At 34.2% G+C, this 27,366-nt stretch overlaps 2 protein-coding genes across 2 annotated transcripts in view; one reads left to right on the top strand and one right to left on the bottom strand.

Moving 5' to 3' along the window:
- The window catches only part of LOC135227033 (MLX-interacting protein-like), a 233,092-nt gene that overhangs the window by 153,840 nt on the left and 51,886 nt on the right, over positions 1–27,366 (top strand). The window lies entirely within an intron of this gene.
- Positions 13,542–25,641, bottom strand: LOC135226911 (MLX-interacting protein-like). The gene is made up of 4 exons (XM_064266594.1): positions 25,571–25,641; positions 20,831–20,996; positions 16,142–16,237; positions 13,542–13,567 (listed from the first exon to the last, which is right to left on the bottom strand). Exons 1-4 carry the CDS (start codon positions 25,574–25,576, stop codon positions 13,542–13,544), a joined length of 294 nt encoding a protein of 97 aa, XP_064122664.1. The 5' UTR covers positions 25,577–25,641.

Genomic DNA, 27,366 nt, shown 5'->3' with positions numbered 1-27,366 from the left:
CTTTCCCAATTACGATGTGGGTTCTTCTCGTATTGAATTTCTCTTTCTATAATCTTGTTATATAATGAGCTTGAATTTGCTTAAGGTCTCAAATACCTATGGATGATGAAAAAGTGAACTTTCTTGAGATAGGTGGTCTTTTCATCAAGTGACCCCTTCAACCCACCCTGGACATTCATCTGTTATTATAAGCTTCACAAATATTTGGTCTTAATAGTAAAAATCTCTATGTAGATCTTCTATTAGCTCTCGCAATTTCTCCTGCCTGAAACACATTTATCAAGAGATGCTGATGCTGCTTTTTCAAGGATATTTGTCTTACCTGCGCTCAGCTACATTTTCATCCTTTCCTCTCCAACTTGAAAATTTATGCACCTTGACCATTACTTCAACCAAAATCATATAGACTTACAAAATAATTCAGTAATGCACATAATCTAATAAATTATTTTCCTCACAATTTTATCTTTCTCAAGTGTGCTTAAGAATATTCTTTCCAAACATTTCTCATGTCAATACTAAATTACTCCGTCCTTCCCTACCACCCAACTGTATTAATCCCCTACCATAAAGCATGCCCTAAATAATTACAAAACTGATTTCCCCAGCATCTATTTCCTATGTAAAGCATACACTTCTTTGCTGATGCTTATGTTGAGAAGTAACTTTATGCTGAAATATAAATTGTGGAAAAAATTTTAACTCATTATTTTCTACGTACTTATAAGCTAAACTTACATTTCTTAAAAACTTTAATTTAATTCTGTATTCACTAATAAAGAGGCAAAAATGGCAGAATATAAAAAATGTAAAAATTAAAATAATATTATTTATCACACACACTTTAAATGCAAGTGGTAAAATAATGTAATTAAAAGACGATAACCTAAGGTTATCACATTAAAAACAAAAACAAAATTAACTACAGATGGATATTTATTTATTTTTCTCTGCTTTTTGTTAAAATGACTAAGGATAAATTTAGAGCATGGTTGCTTACAAACTTCCAAATTGAATGTAAGTCCTGCATCATCCATAAGTATAATCTTAATAAGTTAGGCTGTTTGTTAATCTTTCTAATATTTAAAGTTTAGTATTCCTGTATTCTTACTTATCTTTTGTCTAGATGAGGATATATATCCATTAATTTTTATGACTATCTTCTCTAGCAAAACCCTTATTATACAGTGATGAAGATACATTAATGTATTCTTACCACTAACCTCACCATATGTACTAATTCCGACAGAGTTAATTATGAATGTAGTGTATAATTATAATAGTTAATTGTGTATGGTTAAACTATTTTAATAATAATTCATAACATAAATAACAATATATTACAGTACATACTGTACTGGCAATTATGCAATAATTTCATATTACCAGTACTACAAGAAGTAGAATATTGAGGCTTACTAATACCCTGTGGGTTACAAGTACGTACAAACCGTACAATGATGAGTGGTAGAAAACTTTATCTTTTGGAAAAAATTCAGGTTTTGTGCAATTATACTGTCCACCACTGACTCCACTTTTACTTTGTTATGTCCATTACTTTACATTTCTGTAATAAACTTTCAAGCTTCAGGACATTCATGCAGTAGCAAAGGATAGGTAATTTTGAAATTTACATACCAAACTACAATCTGGTTCTAAGCCTAGGTCTACAAGCATCTGTAGTTACTTGTTCATTTCTGTTGCTAATGTGATCAATTTAAATCTAGCTAAAACACATAATTATTTTGCTCCTGAATATTTTTTTTATTTATTCATTCATATTATTTATGTAGTACTATACATAAATGCATACATGCCTCAGTAGTGGGATAGTTCTGAACTTGAAAAATCTGGTATTTCAATGCTCTGTCTGTCTGTATGTATGTATGTATGTATGTATGTATCTATGTATATATATATATAATATCTATGATATATATATAGATATATATATATATATATATATTTTTCTCTCTCTCTCTCTCTCTCTATAAAATATTAATATATAATATATATATATAATATATATCATATATATAATATATATAATCTAATATATATATATATAATATATATATATATATATATATATATATATATATATATATATGATGTATGTATGTATGTAGTGTGTATGTATGTGGTAGGTAGGTAGGTAGGTGTATATACATGTATGTGTGTGTATATATATACATACAACATACATATATTATATATATAATAATTATATATAATTATATATTATATATATATATATATATATATTAATATATATATATATATACACACACACGCACAGTAGAGTCGCGGACCTTGATCGTATAGAACTCGAAATGATCGGATTTCAACGGAAAATATTGAGTAAATGTTGTATCTGAGCTCAACCAAAAATCCAGAAACCGACCCAAGGAATCACATGATTTATGTAAACAATAATGGTTCAGTCAATCGCCACTAATAGGCGTTGTGCCCATGCTCATTTGGTAAGGGAATTTGTAAGAACCACAATTGAACTTATGTTTATTGAAAATTATAATGTAAGAGGCATTCTGTGACAACATTTAAAATGCTGTGAGATTTTTAATGATAGGCTAACCCTTGAAGTGTCGATAGTTGTACAGTATCAATAGTTGGCTACAGTCACAACTATCGACAAACTATCGACACTGTAAACAAAACATTTGTAACCTAATAATGGCAAAATCCATAGGTTATTCAAGTGAATCACTAGTGACACAACTTTTGATACTGTAAACAAAACAACTAATTACAGCAATTACCGTGAATGATTACCATAATTAGACAGGATGAGCAAGTTCTCACTTTGTCACAAGAGTAGGATCTCTATCCGTAATTCTAAAAACCAAAAAGGTCTATAAGCCTAACATGAATATTTTCTGGAGAAAATATAAGCATTATCATCATATGCCATTTGCATTCGACATTGTTTACATTCTCAAAATCTCAGCTGACTGAGCTATCGATATCTTTCATTGCCATACACTTGGCTGGTAGAAGATATGTAATTTAAACACTTTCTTGTAAATTGACAAAGTTGGACTTAAAAGTGGCACAACACTTGATTGTAGAGGTGTTAAGTGTGATTTCGCTAGTTTTGAACATCAATTTCGCCTAACCTTTTTTATTTCTTCTTTTTTATTTGCATGTGACGGCAAATGACGTCGTTTCTCGATTTTGTTGCTTATGTCTGTACTACAGGTTTACAATTGCTTCATCTGTAATTTAAAAAACCAGGAACGAGAGAGAGAGAGAGAGAGAGAGAGAGAGAGAGAGAGAGAGAGTGTTGTCTGGGTTAGGTTGTTACACTGACACATACCTATTAGCCAAATTCGACAATATTTGTGTATTGAGAATAATGTTCATTTTCATAAAAACCCTTGTTTTACTGTATCTAATCATACTGCATGTATTATTACCATATTATTGAATTATAATACGAACAGAGTGATCTGCCATTTACATTCTGGTTATGTTTACGATCTTAAAATACCAGATGATTTCATTTTACCGACATAAGGTGACCGACATTATCAGTCTTTAGATGCCGAATGGAACTTAATTTACGAAAGAAAGCTGGGTTTAAGAATTGCAGCTACTTTATTTATAAACGTAGTACATTAAAAAAGTCAACATGTATTTTTTTGTCAGTTTCAGACTGCTTTTGCCTGCCAAAACATTTTGCAGTCTACTCATTATTCGTAATTCCCAGACATGCTTGACTTACGGAAGTCACGATGCTCATAATTCGTAGTTCATAGTCGTACTGGACTTCGAGCCTTGTTTTACCTAAGGGGCAATATTTTCTTGGTAGTATTTTATGATCAAATTACATAAAGGGTTTTGCGATATCAATAGCTCCCCAGTTATCCTTAATATTGGGATTCTTTCCAATTTAAAGGAATACATTTACTATAAGGATCTACTTCCAATGGGTATAACTCCACCGACAATGTCACTTTATAAAGCACAAAGCGCCTATGAAAAGTGCCCCTATTTTACAAGGATATTTTATGAGAAAAAAATTAATATAACACGTACTGAAAGATATTTAAAAGTTATTTTGTATACAGTATTCCAGTAGACTGTATGATGGTTTGTTTGCGTCTGTTTATGGCCGCTCACGGCCACTAGCTAGTGACTAACTTAGGGATTTTCCCGCATTTTATGATAACAGACATAATTTGGCTTATTTTTAATATTTTATCAATTTCCAGTAAGAATTAGGCTTGATTTTCAATGTTTAATTATTAGAAACAATAATTACACATACCCCTTCCAGTACATACTACATACCTAGCCTAGCCTATGGTACTCAGTCAACTATCGTATTATGGCAGAATTGGGCGTAAGTACGGCAGTTATTTTACTACAGTACATATTTAAAAATGAAAAAAAGTGCGTTGAATGGTATGTTATTTAACACTGAACTTATTTAATTGTTATTTATGTGTATTCATGGGTAATGTTTTGTATAAAAAGGCAAGGTTAAGGTACGTAATAACTGGTGGTCAAGAACATATTAATCCATTTTCAGTTATTCCTTATGGGAAAAATTTGCTTGGTGCTTGGACAAACAAATATGATTGCTAGAAGATGCATGGGATGAGAAGTGTTGCGTGTGGGCATTTCCCAGCTGAAACAATTTCAAAGTGTTGGATGGATTTCTTTTTTAGACTTATCATAAGTAAGTCACAATGGGGTTTGAAAAGGTTAAGAGATTACAGCAAACCAAAAGGAAAAACAGAAAAACTATAGATTAAAAAGAAACTCCTAACAGAGGTGGCAATTGGGTCACTGTATCACTGATCAGGTGAAGGAGTTTCATATGCCAAATTCTACAAGTTCTTCAATATTACATCATGAAAAGGCCATTATAGGATGTGATGTTGCTAGAAAAGTGAAAGCTGTAAAAAAAAAAAAAAAAAAAAAAAAAAAAAAAAAAAAAAAAAAGTATCACACAACTGAAGAGGTTGAAAAATTGTTGCTAATTTGGATAAATGAAAAACAGTTAGTTAGTCATGGTGTTTCTGAAGCCATCATTTGTGAAAGGACAAGGTAAATGCTGATTTCTTGAAAAACTCCATTGGGATGTGTGCTGATACAGGTGGTGCTCAGTGTTCTAACACAGTCATTGGTAGTTTGAAAAATGTGAGAAGTGATATACACAGTGAGATGGGAACGCTGTCAGTTCTGACACTAGTGCTCCTGAAAATTAACGTCAAAAGGATTTAACAACTAAGTAGAGGCTGAAAATTTTCTTCCTCAATGGGTGTTCAATCGTGATAACAAAGGCTTGACCTGGAAAAAACATATAACATATGACCTAGAACACTTGAGAAGTCATTGCCAGTACACAAGCAAATGAGGGAAAGACTACTCTTTTGCTTTGTGGGAATGCAAGTGAGGATTTAACACTGAACCCTTTGCTTGTCTACCACTCACACCACCATAGGTTTTAGCTTTTAGAAAAATAACGCCTTGAAAATTTTGGTTAAATGTGAGAATAATGGTTAACAGTCAAGCTTAGGTAACCAGGCAATTTATTGTTGAATGGATGAATGAAGTGGGCCTGTGAAGGCCCTTTGTGTTAAACAATGCTCCTGCTTATCCTCCAGGCTTGGAGGCTGAACTGCTGGAGGGGTTTAAATTCATAACACTTAAAGTTCTTTCAACTAAACATGACTCCTCTCATTCAGCCCATGGACCTGCAAGTCATCACTAACTTAAAGAAGCTCTACACCAAAGCACTATTACGGTGGTTCTTTGAAGTGACCTCCAATATAGAACTCACACTGAGAATTCGGGAAGAACAGCTTCAACATCCTTGCGCACACAGCCTGGGGGATGTCTCTTAAGGGCCATGAACCTTGCCTGGAGGAAACTGTGACCAGATGACGTAGAAGGGATTCTGAAGGTTTTAACAGCCTGTTGTGCAGGGTATAGTGTCTCTGGGCAAGTGATGATGAAGTGGAGGAGTTGGTGGGGGAGCAGAAAGCAGAGCTCAACACACAAGATCTTCAGGACCTTCAGAGAGAGCAATAATAGCTGGCAGCTAAGCAGTTGTCTTCAAAGGGAGGGAAGGATGTATTTAGAGTTTCTTATTAAAGAAATGTGTGCAAATTGGTAGGAAGTGCAAAATTCCTTGAAAAATATCACCCAGGCAAGGCTGAAGCAAAATATGTTATATGCCTGCTGAATAAGGCTATACATACCTCACTTTAGAAACATCATAGAATGCAAGCAAAAACAATCAACCCTAGATAGGGGTTTCAAAAGATTAACAACCCCAGACGCTCAGCTACCTGTCATTTTTATGGAAAGGGACCTCCCTTCCAAACAACAACATCTCTCTTCCTCTTCACCTTCCATATATGCCAACAACTCTCCTAAGTAGAGGCAAAGTGAGAAAAATTTTATCACTTCATTTTGTTTCTTTCTGTGATTTCTCCATGCTAAGCTTGTTAAATTAAATTACTTTTATCTTTTGTATTTTTAGTCTCGATTAGGTTAATTCAATTTACATTATTCCTTAAGAGATAAATTCATTCAGTATTCAAAACAGATTTGGCACATGGGGGCATACACATACAGGTTGTCAAAGCCTTGCTATAAATAATACTAATAATAATAATATGCTTTATTTCAGCTCGGGGCCATATACATTGAATATACAAAATACAGACAGTAACATACACAATCTAGATGCATGAGACATGATAAAATAGAAAAAGAAAATGAATAATAGGCATTTATCCACAAAATAGCTGAGGTAGCATAAAAGCTAGTAATCATCATACTGGTAATAACAGTAATAATATTGGTGAGAAAAAAAAATATGCATTGAGAGTAATAACAGTTAGTGCACATATTATATTAACTTAAATTTCAACTAGAGACCTTAGGTGGTTACAGTAGTCAGGTCCAGAGGGCTAAATACATAAATTAAATGTAAATAAAACTTTAACTTGATAGTAATCACAGTAATAATGAATAATTAAAATATCAGCAATAAATGTAATAATGACAAAAACTGCAGATGACATCTTGCCAATACAGAGATTAAGTCCTTTAGGGGACAAAGGCCTCATTTTCCCAGCTTTTCCACAAATTAGATTTTCTTCTTGCTTCACTCCTTAGGATGCTTTGTATGAGCGAGTTGCTGCTGTTTTTCACTCGGGTTACCAGACTTGACATTGTTCGCCTAACAATGATTTTTAAATTGTCCAGGTGGTTTTCTATGAACATCTGTGTGGCGGAGTGGTAGCGGGGAGTGTTTGTGAGGCGTCTCAGAATGTCATTGTGCACAACAGTGATGCGTCTCAGTACAAGCGGAAGAGCAGCAGTTTCACGTCTCGGTGACAGAAGGCAAACCTCCTTGCAATCATGTTGCCAGCTGCACATAGTTTACAACGCCTCTGTTCAATGTCTGCCGTATCTTTTAGGTTGTCAGCGATAATGTGACCCAAATATGGAAATTCTTGCACAAATTCCAGCCGATGGTTTCCGAGGAAAATTTGAGGTTCTGCAATATGCTTAAGCGATCTCGGGAGCAGCGACATGCACTGGGTCTTGGTTTTGTTGTACGTAGATTATATCAAATTCCTCTGCATATTGGCGGCACGTGTCGATGAGTCGTTGGAGACCTTGCACTGATGGGGAAATCAGAACCATATTGTCGGCGTAACAGAGGTTGTTTATAGTTGTTTCATTGACGGTGCATCCGATTGGGAGTGAGTTCAGTTTGACATTCAAGGCATCTGTGTACATGTTAAACAGGTATGGAGAGAGAATGCCCCCTTGCCGAAGCCCGTTTAGGGAGCCGAAGGTGTAAGATAATACGTTACCCCATTTGACACAGGATTGCTGTGTGGAGAACCAGCAATGTAAAATGCCAATTAGATACAGGGGTGTGCCCCTTTTAGGCAGCTTCAGGAAGAGCTTCAGGTAGTTTACTCTGTCAAATGCTTTTCTCACATCTACAAAACAAAGGAAAACAAGAGAGGCTGATGATAGGTAGCAGTTCAGCAATTCTTTCAGTATGTAGATGCAGGTGTCGGTTGAGTGGTTTGCTTTAAACCCGAACTGGTTGTCAGTGGTGTGTAGAAAGGGGAGAAGTCTCACTAGAAGAACAGACTCAAGTATCTTCGATGCGATCGTTATGATTGCAATCGGCCGGCTATAAAGGATTGCTAATGCTGTACTCTGGATACCTTTCCTTGTACAGTGGAACCTCGACATACGAAAGTTCCTACTTACGAAAAATCCAAGTTACAGAAGCAAAGACAAAGATTTTTTTGCTTCTGTATACGAAAATAATTCAGGTAGGGAAAGGGTAAAGTCCGAGATTCGCCTGGACCACCGAGAACAATTTTAAAATTTGCGCGCCGCCAACTGAGTAGACTCGCCACCATCCTCCCGCTCTCCCATTGGTTCCTGATGCTAGTCACTGCCATAAGATCCTGCTCTCCTATTGGTCAGCATCTGTCCCATCATGCCTCTATGTAAAGGCGTTCCTTGACCATTTTTTGCGGCAGCGTTATCGTAAACATTGGAATTCATTCGTTCACACATATATTTCGTTTGTTAACGTAAATTTGGGTTAGTGATTTCACTTTCGTTGTACTGTAGGTTACTTTATCGTGTTGTGTGTGTGAACTTAATTACTTACGTTATTAACTATGGGTCCCAAGAATGTTGCTGAAGTTCACAGAAAGAAGAGGATGCTTTCTATGGAGAATGAAGATGGAGATTATCAAGTAGTGTTAATGTTGTCTGCCATTTGTTAATGTGTTTCGTAAAATTTAGTGTTCATGTTTTCTGCCATTTTTTAAAGTGTTTTGTAAAGTTAAGTGTTCATGTTTTCTGCCATTTGTCCTCCTCCTCTGTCGCCACTTTTGGAGATTGCCTCACTTGAAAGGTAAGGTTCCACATTTTACTATATATGTACGTAAAGTATTTCTTGTACCATGTACATTAATACACTTTATTTACAGGTACATACTACAATAAAGGTTATGTTAGGTGTTGAATGGTCCAAATTGTTGTATTTCATTATTTATTGGTCAAATTAGCTTTATTATAAAATTTACTGTGGTGTTTTTGTAGGGCTTGGAAAGAAATAGGCAATTTACATGTAAAACATACTTCAAGATACGAAAAAATCAGGTTACAAAGGCCGCTTCGGAACTGATTAATTTCGTATCCTGAGGCACTACTGTACTTATAACTTATTTAGTTACTGTAACAAAATTTAAAAGTTTTAGAATCAGTCTATCATAAGCCTTTGGGGAAAGTAAGTAATAATTTTGATTTTGTTTATAAAGATACTTATTATCAGATTTGAATCTCAGAAATGGAATCTAATAATGTATTGGAAATCAGCCGTCTTAAATTAATTTCCGAAAAAAACATTGTCAATGAACTGAAGAATCAATTACATATATTATACCTTTTATTTGTCATACTAAGGCTGTAAAAATAAAGTTTATTGAGGTTTTAGTCCACACGGGAAAAGGAAAGCTGAAATTCCTTTTAGCTCAACAGTTTTGGCCTCCACTGGCCCTTAAGGCCCTTCAACAGCTCTCGATAAGAGCCAGTGGAGGCCGAAACTGTTGAGCCAAAAGGAATTTCAGCTTTTCTTTTCCCCTGTGGACTAGAGCCTCATATATATACGTATCGCCATGAAAAAGGAGGACTAAAACCTCATCCAGTATATTTTAAAATGACTGCATATTCTTTTAATTGTACTAATAGAGATTAAGCTCTGTTTAGTCTAAAATAAGCTATAACTGCCAATTCCTTTAATTATACTCAAGAGAGCTTAACCTCATGTAGTTTAAAATAAGCTATATGAAAGAGATACAGATCTAACAACTGAATTATAAAAACCAATATGTAAAAAGTTTTAAATGCCACCTCTAACTGTAAAGAAAACTGAATGTATTGGTAATTCTATGCTACCATCCTTTGAATTTTGTACTTTATACAGCATTACACTGCCAACTGATGCTGTTAAAGAATATTTAGTGGCTTCTTAAGATAAATAATTTAAAAAAGGTGCAGTTATGACACACTACCATAAGATAGGCATTATTAAATTGACTTTTTTGATATGTCAAATTTTTGTTTGAACTATTTTGTTAACTTTAATAATAGGATATAGACAACAAACAGGAATTTCAATGGGGGTTTATCACAGTCCTAATAGTGAACTTATATTTGCAAATCTATAAATCAAAATTTTCAACTTCATGTGTTAGATTTAATGATTTACTGGTGATCTGTTATCTTTGAACTACAGGAGTATTGTATTTGCTGTCCATTTTATATATCCTGGAGTCCTTGAGGATTATGAGGGTGCATCCATACTACCAAAACATCATAAAAACTTCTGAAACTCATTGCGTATGCATCACAAACAGGTTGAAAAAAGTCAAACCACCATAGGTGAAGAAATAATTTTTGCAAATGCTGAATAATTAATTGAAGCAGCAGTTAAAACTACCAATGAGTCACTGTCATGTTTTTAACCTGTTTGCAATGTTTGTGCAATAAATTGTTGATGTGTTTCACGCATTTTACTGCAGTGTGAATCCACCTAAAAAGGACCACCAGAAAACAAATTCAATTCTAGATATTGATACTAATATTAAAAATAAAAAAAGCTTCAAACCAAAATCTAGTACATATGAAGAGATTTTGTATTATACGTAATGGCATTTTCATCTAATATACAGCAACTAGTAATATGACCTCCGGAGTGGTAACTTCACAGTTCTGCCAATCTGCTAATGTTTGTATGGAAGGATATGAATTTACTTTCAACTGAAAGATTGTCAATGATGGTGCAACAAATTTCTTAAAAAACAAAAATACAATACAGTCTATTTCTCCCAATGCTTAAACTTGCAGAGATCTGTTCATGACAAAGCAGTTGCCGTTTGAATAGTTTTCTTAAAAGGAATGTTGCAAAACATTCATAGTGGTCTTCCCTCTTGGCTCTAAAAATTATGATATTTGGCGGCAGAAAATCAATGTCTATTAGTGAATGATGTGAACATTTTTCCAGGGAAATTATTATTTTTTTTTTTTTGCAACATTCCTGTTATGAAAACAATTTAATCAGCAACTGCTTTGTCATGGACAGATCTCTGTAAGTTTAAGCATTGGGAGAGATAGACTGTATTGTTTTTTTTTTTTTTCTAGAAAATCACTACCCCATCATTAACAATTTTTTCAAATACGTACAGTGGAACCTCTACACATGAAGTCCCTACATGTGAAAAATTCAGGTTACAAAAGCAAAGACGAAGATTTTTTTTTTGCTTCTGTGTACGAAAATAATTCAGGTTGTGAAAGGGTAAAGTCCGAGATTTGCCCGGGCCGCCGAAAACAATTTTAAAACTGGCGCGCCTGCCAACTCAGTAGACTCACCACCATCCTCCCGCTCTCCCATTGGTTCCTGATGCTAGTCACCGCCGTAAGATCCTGCTCTCCTATTGGTCAGCATCTGTCCCATCATGCCTCTATGTAAAGGCGTTCCTTGACCATTTTTTGCGGCAGCATTATTGTAAACATCTCTGGAATTCGTCTGTTCCCAGATATTTAGTTTGTTAACGTAAATTCGTGTTAGTGATTTCGCTTTCATTGTACTGTAAGTTACTTTATTGTGTTGTGCGTGAACTTAATGACTTACATTATTAGCCATGGGTCCCAAGAATGTTGCTGATGTTCACGGAAAGAAGAGGTTGTTTTCTATGGAGACGAAGATGGAGATACATAATCAAGAAGTGTTAATGTTTTCTGCCATTTGTTAATGTGTTTCGTAAAGTTTAGTGTTAATGTTTTCTGCCATTTTTTAATGTGTTTCGTAAAGTTGAGTGTTCATGTTTCCTGCCATTTGTCCTCCCCCTCTGTCGCCACTTTCGGACATCACCTCACTCGAAAGGTAAGGTTCCACATTTTACTACATAAGTACGTACATGTGCACACACTATTTCTTGTACCCTGTACACTAATACACTTTATTTACAGGTACAGTAACGGTTAGGTTAAGTATTGAATGGTCCAAATTGTTGTATTTCATTGTTTATTGATCAATTTAGCTTTATTATAAAATTTACTGTGGTGTTTTTGTAGGGCTTGCAACGAATTAGGCAATTTACATGTAAAACGTAGTTCTAGATACGAAAAAACCAGGTTACGAAGGCCGCTTCGGAACGGATTACTTTCGTAACCTGAGGCACTACTGTATTTCTATTTAGTAAGGCTCTGTCACCAATTGCAAATTGGCTCTGCTGATCCAATATCTCATACTAAGCTTTCTTTTGTCTCTGCCCTGTCTAAACAGCCCACTGAAAGACCATCCCATCCGGCATTTGCCAAATGCTTCTGAAGGTTAGTCCACCCTTTTCAAGGAACTGGAATATAGAATTTAGGACAAAGGCCAAGTGCTGGGACCTACTAGGTCATTTAGCGCTGAAAGGGGAATAGACAGTTAGGTCTGAAAGTTGTAGGGGAAGAAGAGCTTGCAGTTACACAACAAACCAATTTGCTAGAGAGGGTGGAAAGTCAGATGTAAGAAAAAAAATATGAACAGAGATTCAGTAAAAGGAATGAAAGAATTTGCAGCTTTGGGCCAAGGGAACACTGCAAAGAACCTTGAGTAATGCCTAGAGTGCACCACGTGAGGTGCACTGATGGCATCCTTTTCAATCTTCACATTTCTCTCAAGGTTTTTGGCCAAGTTACTTTGTATACAAATGATGGCATTATTTGAAATAATTCACAGTTTGTTTTTCTTTGAGCATACAAAGCAAACATTTTTGAAGACCATGGGAATTCAAGAAGAAAAATGTTAACCTTGACAGCAGGGAACATGCTCATGATCAACCACACATCAAAAGATCCCAACTTAGTTTTCAATTGCTCAACTGATTACTATCTTAGGACCATGATATTACTATTTAACATAAGCATGGCCAATTTATAGCATACACTTGAATGTTTGTATGCTAGGGAGTAAAAGGAAAGCAAACCCTAATTAAATTTTTTTAGAATTTCCATACAAATATAAAACAATCATCCTTCCATTAATCTAATTCAAATTGCATTAGGTAGATTAGGCAGACAGCATTTGAAATATTTCAAATAACTGTTCATTTTGCACTGCAATCTTCATTAGAAAAAAATTTTAAGAACTGGTCACACTTTTGTGACTAGATACTTTCCCCTTTATTGAGCAAGTTCTTTGAATAATTTCAGCTCAAGAGGAGGAAATAACCATTATCAGAAACAAAATGGAATGAAAATACAATGGTAAGGTGGCAAGAATGAAATAATGCCTTCATGAAACAATGTCAGAAACAAATAAAAATGTTAACAAAGAATAAAGTGCCAGAACAAAAGAAAATTGTAATACTCAAACAATTACATACCATGGCAAAAATTAAAAATACTACCCCTATTCATAACAACCTCACTAAACCACACAGTGCATAAAAATGATTAACATATAAGGCTTATTCTCCAGCAAGGGTAGATGAGCCTGTGGAATGTCGACAGCAAGGATGATATAGAGAAAAACAAAATCAATATACTCTTTCAACACACAATGAGATAGGAATACACTGTGTCGTTTCATTCTTAAATATGGTAAATTCTTAGTGGGATGAAATAAATAATAAGTTATCACTATGTCAATTTACCAAGACCATCGAGTCAAACTTCTAACCTTTCCTAGGGATCACATGATGATTTCACTGATAGAATACTTGAAAAAAAAATATGAGCAAGGTAAAGTTTAGGTAAGTAGGAAAAAACCAAATTTGAACTGATGAAAGTAAGAGGCAGGAAGCAACATAGCAGCTGAGAGAGCACACTGAGGAACCTATAGCAGTACCTACCTGGTTGTAAGTCTACCTATCTCTGTACCCTCTACTATAATGTGCTACTCTAAGCACAATGTAAATGGTTACACCTACAAGGTAAATAATAAAGGGTTACAATACGGTAGCCAGTGGCTTTCCCTACCTCAGTGGTCGTTCACCCTCATTCAATAATCATCAGAAGTTTAAGTAGGTTTGGAGTAGTCTACCTTCTCTTAAAGCAATCTATTGAGCCAAAGCAAGACATATGTATACATATATTAGGTATTCTTAAAAAATCACAGTAGATGCACGTGACTTCATTTAATAAGCGAATACCACAGGAAAATGATAGGCAGAAATCCAAGCGCTTTTGTCTTTACTAAGACATTGTCAAGGAACGAATGAAATACAGTTGGAAAGAAAGTAATCGGATAACAACAAGATCAAGAATACCAGATAGTTAATTGTCAAAAGGGCAAAATAAAGAGATAATCCAGGATTATCGGATATCACACGGTCACAAACCTAAACATAGATTTAACCCTAACAGAAACTGCAATGTATCGTATAGTCCAAAGCATGTAAAAACTGAATATATTGTCTTAATAAAGACGAAAGCACTTGGATTTCTGCCTATCATTTCAATACGATCATAAAGAGAGGAAATAAAAAAATTATAGCTACACTATTACAGAAAAATATTAATCATGCATCACATACACATATGATGGAAAGCAGTCAGGGAAATGATTAATGCATGCAGACCTGAGACTTGGGACTAGATAGTTGGTTAAGCTTTACCTGGATACTAGACCTGCCCCACTACATGTATGTACAATTTATAAAGACACAAGAGTTGTATGTAATTCACACATTTATTTCCCAATGTAAAAGAAAAATGTTTAGACATCTAACCACTAATTGTGGTATGGGAAGCACACGAGAAGAATTTCTGCCTCAACAATATCTTCCCTCCTGTATTCCTTTTGTATCGATTTAAAGTACTGTACTGTAAAATCAACTTACCAACGTATCTTCAAAGAAACATTTGACCCAGAAATAAACTTTTTTTTCCACAAAATGATGCCAAATTAAATTTTCCCCATAAAATGATGGAAAAATAATCTTCACCCCAAAAAATGAGACCATTTCACTTTCATTCTTAGCACTAGTACTATTAAAGGTCAAGATCACATTTTAAATAGGTAAACACCAGCCCGAGAAGAGTCTACTTGAGACTCAGAGGTCTGGAAAAACTAACCCCTATTAATAATAATAAATAGGTAAAGAGTGAATACTCATAACACTCAAATACCAGATTTCCTAATAAAAAGTATTCTCTTAAAGAAAGTTGTGTTTTTTCTTCCCTTAGTAAACCAAAATTCACTCTTAAAAATTCAAAGATTATGCCTAGGTCATCACAAAAGATCACCATCCAGAGAGACCTTAATATTCTTTTCACAGCTATGAAACAATAACACAATACATATGTACTATGTTCCATACATTGTAATATGTAAATAAAAAAAAACTAAACATATTTTTCACAGCCATCAAACAACTGGCAATGTAGACCTACTCATAAACCTATGAAAAGGTTCAAAAGAACAAAGACAACAGAACTTGCAAGAGATTATTGTACTAAATATATATAACTATAATATATATATATATATATATATATATATATATATATATATATATATATATATATATATATATATATATATATATATGATTGCTTTCTTTGCTTTGATTTCATCTTTGTATTGATCTCTTCATTTACCCAAAAGAAACAGTAACAAGCATAATACTCTTAAAATTAAAATTAATCAAGTGCTATAATAAACAAACTGAAATTGTCTATTAGCAACTCTATTCTCGTTACAGCAACAGCTACTGTTAAACTACTTAGGATGGCATCAAGCACCTAATATACTCATGAAAACATGAAGGGACTTATTAGATAACCAGATTTTTTCATCTTTTTGTTCTTCGCGAGCTAAATCAGTGAAAACATACTTTTCAGAAAATGGTATCCTAACACTCGTCATAAGAATAAAGGCACTTTCAACAAAACACCACCTTACATTCAAACAAAATACAACCTTGCAAACATATACGTAGCCATATATTCTTTCTCCCACAGCGCTTTCAACCATCACACCTCAAAGAACAAGCAAAACTCAAAAAACTAATCAATCACTGAACACAATTTTCTTACCTTTACATAATTAAGATTAATACCTTACCTTGCAATGGTTCTACTATGTCCATAATATCTTCCAGATTTGGCTGCAATTGAATAAGCCCAGGCTGAATAAAATCAGAGTTTCCAGTTCCACGAGCTGAAAAAACGGAAAGATAAACAATAACTAATAAGGTAGAACACAGATGAAAAAAAAAATTACAGATTATGGGAAAATAACCATTGCAGTACCATACAAAGCAAATAATCATCTATCAAAAGTATGTGTGCAAAACACTACCTATTAATTTGTATAAGAAAGTAAAAAATTTTACCTAGAAGTACAAATATTTGTTAATAAAAAATATGGTTCACAAATTGTGAAATCCTATAATAATAACCTGTTTCTTTGGACCTTATAAAAGGTCAGAAAGGTTATCCTTCCTGGTTCCTTCCTATTTCTTAACTATCAAGTGTTACTATGACACTTGGCGTTGCCAAAAGAGCTCAGCCAACAAGTTTGTTACATCCTACATCTACAATGATCTGTACTGCATTCTCATTCAGCTTAATCACCTGAAACCTGTCTCAATTTACCGTGGACCATATTTGAGCTAACTTTGAATTGGGCTCTCTTACCCCACATTAACCATAGCTCTTTCTTTAAGTGGGAAAACAGAATGGCCATTATAATAACCATATCAGAATGAAAATCACTGAAAAAGTTACTCATGAACTCAATTGTTATCCTTTGTTATGCTGCAAAGACCAATGCAAAATCATCTAAGATGCTGTTAATTTGTTTTTCACAATGATCCAGATAATTTTCACAGGTTATTAGTGACCCATAATGAGACACAGGTTAAATAGTACTTTTGATCTAAATAAATTATTCAAAATAAACACTATTAACATCATGGTTCTCCAGCTCCCAGAAAATTCAAGCAAGTGGTACCTTTCAGTAATGGTATTTTGGTGACATTTGGCAAGATAACATTTCAGCTTGGAAATGAGCAAAATCACTTATCTGAAGTAAGCTCATGAAGATTCTATATTATCTTAAAATTCTAGCGCCTCATATTCAGCCATATCTAGTGGACTGTGTAGAATAAGGAACCACTCCCCTAATAACATGGACTACATCATTTCATTTCAGGAACGAAACCAACTCTTCCTCTCACTGGGTCAGGTTCTTTGTTTATAAGGTGGAATGGCCAATCTCAACACCCTTTGGCCAAGAGGGACTTCTCTTATGCACTACATACTGGTATTCAAGAACTTAAAATCCATCTTGAAGTGTAGCTAAAAACCCTTGGCCCTAAAAATCTACTTTCTAATTCATTCATTACTAGTAGGATTCCAACTTTCCCCCCAAATTTAGCTAGTCAACATTATTTATCATCTGTTGATATTTAGAGCTTTACCAACATAGTATTCTTGTGTAATCACATAATTTAAGAATTTGATGTATTTATTGTCAAAAAATGAATGTCTGCAAGCAATTACAGCTACCCAGATATATGTTATTTCAACATGACCCAATATTGTAATAATTTTCTATATACATTAACTAACCTGTTAGCCACGTAGAAATATAAATTAATAGTTCGGATTACCGAGCAAAAAAAGAAACATAAACAAATACAAATTTGAAACAAAGATGAAACAAATATAATAAAATGTTTGTACTGTAACAAATAAGATACAAAAGGTGATCATAAAAGATGCACATGTACACAACATTCATAAAGAGCACACGGATAATAAATACAGATTAGTCATATTCTGTACCATATAATGTTCTGTACTTAAAATGCTATATGTGGACAACACAATTAACTATTACAATCTTGATGGATATACACAATAAAGAACAATGAAAATGCAGTTTGAAACCATGAACCGTAAAAAAGGACAAAAGAGAGATGTACACATGCAAAGTATCCTGAAAACTAAACCGTAATATGTAATTTTGCCATTCATTAACTGAAATTTCCGGCCTTCCTGACACTGTGAAAGTGGTTGTTCCTTTCATCTACCTAAGACAGCCTCATAGACAACAATGTTTCATGCTATTTCAAATATTACACTACAGTACTTATATAGCTAACAAGCCACAGAAAATTAAAATATCTTTTATTTACACTCTTAAAGTCAGATATCTCCTTATTTATCTAAAATGAAATAAAAACATAATTACTGAAAGCCCATTGTTTGTTTCTGTTTGATCTGCATAGACTAGTATTTGATACAAGCTCATCTTTTACACGCTTGAACAGTATTGTTATACTGTCTACATAAATCAGCCTGTTTATGATAAAGGGTGTGAGGATTCTTTGTACTATATATAAGCAATGAGATGTTTTGCTAAAGAAATAGTTTGCATCTTTATTACTGTAAGCCAACAATATCAGAAACATTCCTACTATTAGCCAATCTTGAGCTAGCTATCCATATTGCCACATCTACCTAAAACCTACATTGGTTAGTCGACAGATGAAAGAAACAGACTGTACGTAGTAAACTGCACCCTGGGATGAACAATTCAGCCATATCAATTTCGTGACACTTATTATTATCAATTTTGCCTGGCATTAAGATCCAGTATATTAATATCTAGACTTCTTCTTTCTCACTGTTATCCTTACATTAAAGGGTCGGTTGCCTGATGCGCCCTCTCCACTGCCTTCTATCAAAGGTATCATCAGGCATGGTTTAATGTTTGGCAAAGGGGATTTTTATGACCACATGCCGTTGCTGTCAATGACAATAGTTATTGGCTGTAGGCTTAGCCTTTTACTAAAAGTACAACTACAAGGCAGCAGTTTCCATAGTCATTGGTGGTGGGCCTAGCCTTTAACTAAAAATTAAGACTGCAAGGCAGCAGCTGTCCTTTTAATCGCCTTTTATGACTTGCAGGACCTATAGTGGTTGTTTTCTTACACCCCTACCACAGGATCCATATTAATAAAAAATAAAATTAGAAGATATTTATATCTAGACTCATGTTCCTAATTTTATAAATGGACTATAAAATAAGCCCACTTATCTAAGCAACACAGAAATCGAGACTTATACTACCTTTGTAAATCTAGTAACTTAAATTCTTTTAAGCTAGGAAAACTTTATGAAACAGAGAAATAATAAAATGTTCTAAATTTCAAGAAAATTTCCCAAAGGAATATTTGCTGTGATGTCTCATACCCTCAAAAAGTCTCAAAATCAAAACAGCAAAGTAAATTAATTTTTGAGCAAAGTTAATATATCTAGAGCACCTTCAAAGAAAAATACCAGAAATACTCTGGACTGTCCCACCCCAAAATACTGATGTTGTCTTAATTTACCTTTTCTTAATCTTAGAATGAAAAGCAAACCTGGTGAGATGTGGCACACAAGATATGGAAACTTCCCTGGAAGGCTTAAATTGCATCTAACTACTGCTTGGCTCATTTTGAGTAGCCATTCACATTCCGTCATTTGTAAAGCAACAGGTATATACTTTCACTGGATTAAAAAAAAAAAAAAAAAAAAAAAAAAAAAAAAAAAAAAAAAGACATTTTTTAAATAAAGACAGGCTAGTAGTAGTAATGGCAATATTAATCTTTCAACTCTTAAATCAGAAACCTGTGCAAGACACTTTCACAGCCCATCAATACAAGCAGAAGTATCACTAAATATCTTAATATTCCAACCATCATCTCCGACCTCATTGCACAAGCAATTCATATACAAAACAGATTCTTTTCATATCTCTTCTACTCTTCTCTTCTTCTTTCCCAACATTATCCATATATTGTGGGGTCGGTTGCCTGATGTACCATCTCCAATGCCTTCTATCAAAGGCATCCTCCTCCACCAAACCTCTTCTCTCCATATATTCCTTCACTTAATCTTGCCATCTCATTCTCAGTCTCCTCCTTGATCTTCCTCTTAACAGGTTCCTCCCAAGCCCTCTTCACTTGCTCCTTATCATCCATCCACAACACATGCCCATACCATCTCAATCATGATTCTCTTATCACCTCTGTAATCCTTACTAAGCCTGCCCATGTTATTTCAGTATTTCCCAATCCCTCCAGCAACGATATTCCCATAATCCACCTCAGCATTCCTATCATCACTTGACATCACTCATTACATATCCTATTCACACACACATACACACATTGCAACTACATCTGCTATCTCCTTTCCTTGACTCTTTTTTCATCTATTTCTTTATGGATCCAAAACATAATTTCGACTACTTTTCTCAAGCCTAATATATATACACAACAGTAGTGAGCATCCAATTTTAAAACAAGCATATATCTTGAGATGAAAGGAAAACATGAAATAAACTTTGGCAAGAAAAAAAGTTGCTGAAACAAAGGAGCTAAGATATAAAGAACTGTAGTTTATGGAGTAAACATGCATAAGCAAAAAGAATATTTTTTTAAACAATAGATATCCCTTAGTACTCATATTACAGCATTACTAGAGACCAAAAAAAGTCCCCAATTCCCCTCTTTTGTTTGGATACCAAAAAAACTTCATCACAAAATGTAGTAAATGTGGTTTCTTATGCAATTTAACACAACATGCGTTTGGGTCTTTTAAAATTTTGTGGAACCATACCAATCACTATCCTATTCTAAAAGCAATAAAGGTTTTTTTTCTACACTTAATATTTATTCAAGTACTTTGCTATATCAACTAACTTAAGGCTAGATGAAATCTGGCTGTTATATACAATGTTACACAACTAACATACCAATCTCCCTCGGGTTGGGAAAGGCAAATGGCTGTGGTTGGCTAACTAGTGATGAGAAGAGAACATCTGTGAAATCCATAAACTCTGGGAATTCACCATCATCAAGTGACATCTGCAATCCTGAGTAAGGCTTAGAGAAGTCCATTCCTTCCAGGTCAAATATTGACTGAAATGAGGTGAAACACATTATAATGTATCCTGATAGAATAATATTGAAATTACGTAATACAAACGTCATCTTGAGACCCAAGCTATTCCTCAAGTTATGTTACAAATTTGTATAAAAAATGTTCAAACTAACTGCAAATACAAATATTTTGGGAAAGTAAACATATTTCTTTTAATATACTGTTAATGGAAAGCATTCATTCAGGCCCAAAATACAAATGTTAGCACAGGAAAAGGTTCAAGTCAAAAGTCTCAAAATCTTTGTTTAAACGTGGTAAGATATAATGGCTTAGTATTGCAATGTCCAAGACAATACCATAAAGTTCACAAAAATTCCTCAAATACAAAATGAATAAACGCATTCCAATATCTGCCACATCACTCACTGAGTATCATGCCAGCTTTGGTCTTGCTAAAATGGTTATACAATTATTAAAATTCTGAAGTTATCAATACCTTAACATAGCATACAAGTAACAGTAACTTTATGGTTAATAAGATTATCTAAAGGCTAATCACACAAACATAAAGAAATGCAAATCCCTTCTCAGGGCAATATTAAAATAAGACCAACAACAAACCAAACATCATGTGTTCAGCTTATATCAGAGAATAAGACACTTTAATGCGATGCAGAATCTTTCTTACTAAAGAAATTTTAGGTGAAAGAACAATCCCTTTCAACACAAGTGTGAGGAAAAGTACATATTTTACTGCTGTCTGATCTTGTCTTCCAACTGAGTTAAGATAAACTTCTTGACACAAGTACATTAGTGAGTTTTGTTCCATTGAAGGCCTTAGTATCAAATACAATCCTTCAATAATAATTCCACTTGTGTTCTTTCAAGATCTTTGATAAGACACTAGCACTGCACTCTCTACTTGAGGATATTTTCAAGGAACATTTCATTCCTTATTAAGTCTTGGAAATACTTCCCATTTTGATTTAACATTATGTATTTAAGTGCATTATACAAAAAAAAAAAAAAAACATAAAAAAAAAAATTAAAATGGAAAAGAAAATTCTAGTCTCAACTGTTACAGTATTTATTACTCTTAAAGAACAGTTTAATCAAGCTACTTGGTTAACATTCTAAACTCAAAAAAGACTGGCCAATAGAGATTTGTCATCAACACCGCAAATACATTACACCTGAACTAATTAATTACAACTCCTAAAAATTTCAAGAGTAAATGAACTGATAATGTTGAAGATTCTGACAAAATATGTCAAGGATTTGTTTCCATAACTTAATATTTGTTGCTAGTTTGATTGTAAGTGTTGTTCTGTATTCTGGGACTGAGTCATGTAGGTAGTTCATCAAATACCAATGGGTCAATTGAGTAAGACCAATTTGAAAATCCTCTGAAAATTACAATTTTACTCTCAACTTTTGAGTATATTGCTAACATGACAACAGTGAAAACAGGACCACTGTTAAGTAAAAATATCTGTAATGTTTCACTGGATGATCCTGCAGCAAATCTTACACAAGATGGAGATTTGGAGCCATCAGTATAAATTGCACTTTGTAAACTTTCATCTTAATGTTTTAGTGTGTATTGTTTATGATATTCAAGATTATATGCATATTTTTTAGATAGACAGTATATATATGTTGATTTGTATTTTGTATATTAATACATGAGGGACCACTAGCTTTACACTTGCTGATTCACTTCCCTAAATCTTACTATTAACTTGTATAGTCACTTTAATAGAGTAGAAAAAGGTGGTTTGGCATCCTCAACTTGTACAAGACTTACAAGTATTTGGGAAGACTTGAAAACTTCAGGCAGATATGTATCTAAAATGCACACACTTCAATGAAAGCCAAAAAGTACATATATCATAAATGTCAAATTTGAGCATAAATGTTATGGAGGACAAAGCAGAAACAGACATTTTATGTTTCACAACTGCACTTTTAATCATCCACTAGTTATAAAAATCAATATACCAACATGAATACAAAAGGAATAAAGGCACAATACAGTAACCAAAAAGATGTATGCTATTCTGAATGGTATGGCCATGTTTATGTTTGTTGCAAATACATGATTCAGTCATGAGTACAATTATCAATGCCATCATGACTCTTATTATTTAACACTACTGAGCATCCCAAAATACACTTTACGAGGTCTGGTCCCTAGAAATAGACTTTATAAAATATAAATTTTGAGAACTGAACCTGACAATCCAGGTAGAATTCTTTGCATTTAAAAGAGAATTTCATGATGTACATAAAATTTTTGTACATTCAAGGTTGACAACTTAGGTAAGATTTTGTTTAAAAAAGTTACTAATCTAAATACAATTTTGGTTGACTATTTTGAAAAAAATTTTCATACATTGAAAGGCAACCACATGGATAAAGTTTCTTAAGTTTTTTAGGAAAAGTAAATGAGACCAGGCCTTAGAAAACCTTTCAATAACATTCGAATATCAGGTTTCTCTAAAGCTTCATGTTGCAACATACGAGCTGAGTATTATGCAGGGAAGGAAAGGCATCATATACTGTATCTATGAGTTCATTGTGAATGCTCTGTCAAACAAGTTAACTACACTTCTGAATGATGAGTTTTCTGTAAATATAATGACCATAAGCTTGAGTCATGCACACAAAACTATTGTTTGTTGTTATAGAGAATTTGTGATAGAATTGCAATTAAATTTATTACAACTTTTTAGTCAATATAAATCTGTATATCACAACAAAAATGAGACCACAATAAATATGATTTTAGAGAAAATGGAACTTATGTACTTGACCGTTTGGGTTCATATTTTAAGTCACAACTATAATGCTATGCACATTCTACAGTGTACTGTCCTAGCACTGGAATTGACATAAAGTTAGTTGCAACATAAATAAGCAACATCAAACCAACTCCTTACTAGAAGTATTCTGACTCACAAAATGGGGATGACATCATGATTAAGGTTCTTACAAAGGTAGAGAAATCCATCAGTTTTCCCCTGCCAACACGCATACAAAAAACACCAATCCCTATATGGCAGCTACTTTTATTTTGAAGCTCAAGGTCATGGCCATGGCCTTGAAATGCATAAAGCGAATTGTAATAACATGGTACGTGAGACAAACACACTGATGGACAAACCCAGAGAAAACTACGCCCCATTTCTTGATGGAAGGGGACAGCAACTGATGATGGGAATAAAGCAGGCTCTTGAAAGAGCTTAGCAACCATTTTAAAAGGGTATAAAAAAACCTTGGGAATTTTATTTTTCATTAATAACGATTATGTAATCATTTCAAACTTGCATTGTGAGTTGTGATTATATGATGAGTATACTCAGAGCTAAGTGATGGGACTCAAAATGTTGGTAAACCAAGGAAGAGATTCAAAGACAACTCAAAAGACAACTTAAAACTATGTGACATTGACTATAAAACATGGGAGACTGATGCACTGGAGTGATCTGCTTGGAGAGCTTAAGTGAAAGATGGAATTAAAAATTATGAAGATAACAGAAAGCTTCATCTGGAGAATCACAGAGCTGCAAGACAAGCTCATCAGGTCCAGCCACAGCCTCCACTCCCACCTAACAACACATGCCCCAATTGTGACAGAGTAAGTGACTTGAGAATTGGTCTCATTAACCACATAAGAACCCATCAGTAACAACATCCCAGAGCATTCATACTCGAATATAATGATAGCCATGATGATAACCAGCAAAACTGACTGACGCCCTCTCTCTGTGCATCTATGCATGTCAGTCTACCTATATATCAAGCCTGGCTGAGATCCCTTCAACCATAGAGGGATCAGAGAGTGTGTGTGTGTTGTGTGTGTGTGTGTGTGTGTGTGTGTGTGTGTGTGTGTGTGTGTGTGTGTGTGTGTGTGTGTGTGTGTCCCTTTAAACATGTATGTACTGAGAGTTTCAATAATTAGTGGGCTGCAACAGACACATTGACAACAAAACAGAGGGTTGAACTGCTTTCATGCATAAACTAGATAGGTATGATGGTCTACCTTAGCACCAAGTTTGACAGGAATTCCTTCAATGGTTTATTTGAGGAGTTGCAATGCCAAAGCAATCATGACAGACACACCGAATGAAGGACAGATGGACAAACTTAGGGGTAAGTTTAATCTGTCCATGTAAGAATTCCCTTAGCTGAACTTAGTTTCAGTCATTTACTACCATGCTTAGGTGTTTTATTTTTTAACATTCTCCCTAATTCTTGCTATGAGCTTTGGTCCATATACATATCTGATTATTTCTAATCTCTTGTATTTAATAATTCTTTATAAACTGATTTCTCTCTTCTTTCTGTAATATGTATACAGGTGCCTATATGGAATCATACTAAAGTGTCTGCAAATTTTTTAAATTATAAAACCTTCAAAAGGATGAACTCAAATCAAATTCTAACAGACAAAACAGAAAAAGACACCTAGAAAAAGAACATAAACAACAGAGATTATTCTGTATGCGGATGAAAACATTACTGGACATAATTTGTTAATTAACATGAAGAAGATTGGTTAGGCCACCAAACAAGCACTTATAATGCCCACATTACTCTAAAGTATTACCTTCATTTGCCTTTCATTTAATGACTTTGACTTCTCCGGCTTGACTCTGGACTGAGAGAGAGAGAGAGAGAGAGAGAGAGAGAGAGAGAGAGAGAGAGAGAGAGAGAGAGAGAGAGAGAGAGAGAGAGAGAGAGAGACTGTCACTTTAATGAGTATAACACAGCAATTACAACAGTGCTGAAGGGAATCTTTACAATAGCAGTCATACATAATACATTCAAGTCTGTAAATAAAATAAATAATTCTTCATATGAATATAAGTAGTCCCCAGTTATCGGTGGGGGTTCCGTTCCCGATGGTGTGACCATAACCGAAAATCGCCGATAACAGAAAATTGGCAATAACAGTGGTGATCCCCAGTTACCAGAGCCGATAATTGCGGATCAGTACATAGCAGTGCCGAAAATCCATTTATGGTCACAGTTAGACAAGCACCGTAAAACCAGATCGCTGATAACTGGGGACTGCCTACAATGCATTCTTCAACTGACTGGATCCTCTGAACTACATTTACCTTTTGCTATAAAATTATACAGCTAAAACTATATGGTTTTTTGCAAAGCATGGAAAAGGCACAATAAACACAACTAAAAATTCTGTGGATATTAAAAATATAAGGCTTTAAACATAAAAGACCCTAATAAGAGATTTATCAAATAGTATCTTCATCTTTTAAAAGAATGTGCATGGTATGTGCGTAGTAACAAAACTAAGTAAAGACTGAAAAGAGACAACACAAAAAAAATTGAACTTGCTAATTAGAAATTTACATGTATAATTGCAAGGAAAAAATGTACAGTAGTACAGGATTCCAACCTAAGAGGCTTTGGCAGTGCATTGGAATATGTTTCCATTTTGAATTCATTACTGCACTGATCTAACCTTTACCACAAAGGCCTTGAAGGGACAGTGTACAGTATGTACAGTGTTACAAAACAATTTTCATTGATAAAAACATTCATTTATTCTTACTATTTCTACAAACAGCTTTATGCTGATTAGGCCTAGAAGGAATGCATTACTGTTAAATCTGGATAACTTTTGTTTTACCAAGCCATGGTTGGCATTATTCTTGGTTGGCTGTTTTAAATGGTAACAGTTACATAAAATTCTTGAAATGAAATTTTCACAATTTCAAGATTTTATGGTAGGCAAACAATAGTTTCACATAAGAGTCCAGTAAATGAAGACTGGCAACTGCTGGCTAACTGGGCAGTTAGCCATGAGGCCTACCTGCGAATAAACAGAACACATACAGGCATTCCCCAGTTTACCGTGGTTTCAGTTTATGGTGTTCTGAGGTTACGACGCTTTTCAATTATATTCGTCAGAAATTATTTCCAGGTTTACAACGCATGTTCCCAGGGTTACGAAGGTTATGATGCCAATCCGGCAGAAGAAATATGACTCCTATAAGGCAAAATAATCCATAAAATGCAGTTCGCATAGTTTTCAATACAACCAAAGCATTCAAAGTAAAGTTTTCTTAGGATTTTTGATGATTTTCGATGATGTTCCGGCTTACGACGCATCTCAAGAACAGAATCCCCGTCGTAAACCGGGGACTGCCTGTATAGTAAACTCTCCAGATGACTGTTTCAGTATCCATTAATGAGTTTGCTAATACATAAACTCAAAATGATAAATCTACATTTTCAAGACCATCCAAAAGTAAAGAGAAAGACTAAATGAACTTTTATACTTGCTTAAAAGTTTAAAATTGCTGTAAATTACACAATCCACTCCAATTAGCACTACAAAATTTCCTATAACAAATCCATCAATGATGAATTATA

The sequence above is a fragment of the Macrobrachium nipponense genome, chromosome 15, assembly GCF_015104395.2.
Source record: "Macrobrachium nipponense isolate FS-2020 chromosome 15, ASM1510439v2, whole genome shotgun sequence".
Classification (NCBI taxonomy): Eukaryota; Metazoa; Arthropoda; class Malacostraca; order Decapoda; family Palaemonidae; genus Macrobrachium; species Macrobrachium nipponense.
Note: the sequence above shows the minus strand (reverse complement) of the source record. Positions and strands in the feature narration are given on the sequence as shown.

What these genes read in the sequence shown, in the direction of transcription:
- LOC135226911 (XM_064266594.1), bottom strand. An exon ending in TCCCAACCCGAGGGAGATTG is followed by an intron (nt 16,238 to 20,830) that starts GTATGTTAGTTG and finishes CCGTTTTTTCAG; the next exon opens with CTCGTGGAACTGGAAACTCT. An exon ending in CATAGTAGAACCATTGCAAG is followed by an intron (nt 13,568 to 16,141) that starts GTAAGGTATTAA and finishes GACATTCCACAG; the next exon opens with GCTCATCTACCCTTGCTGGA.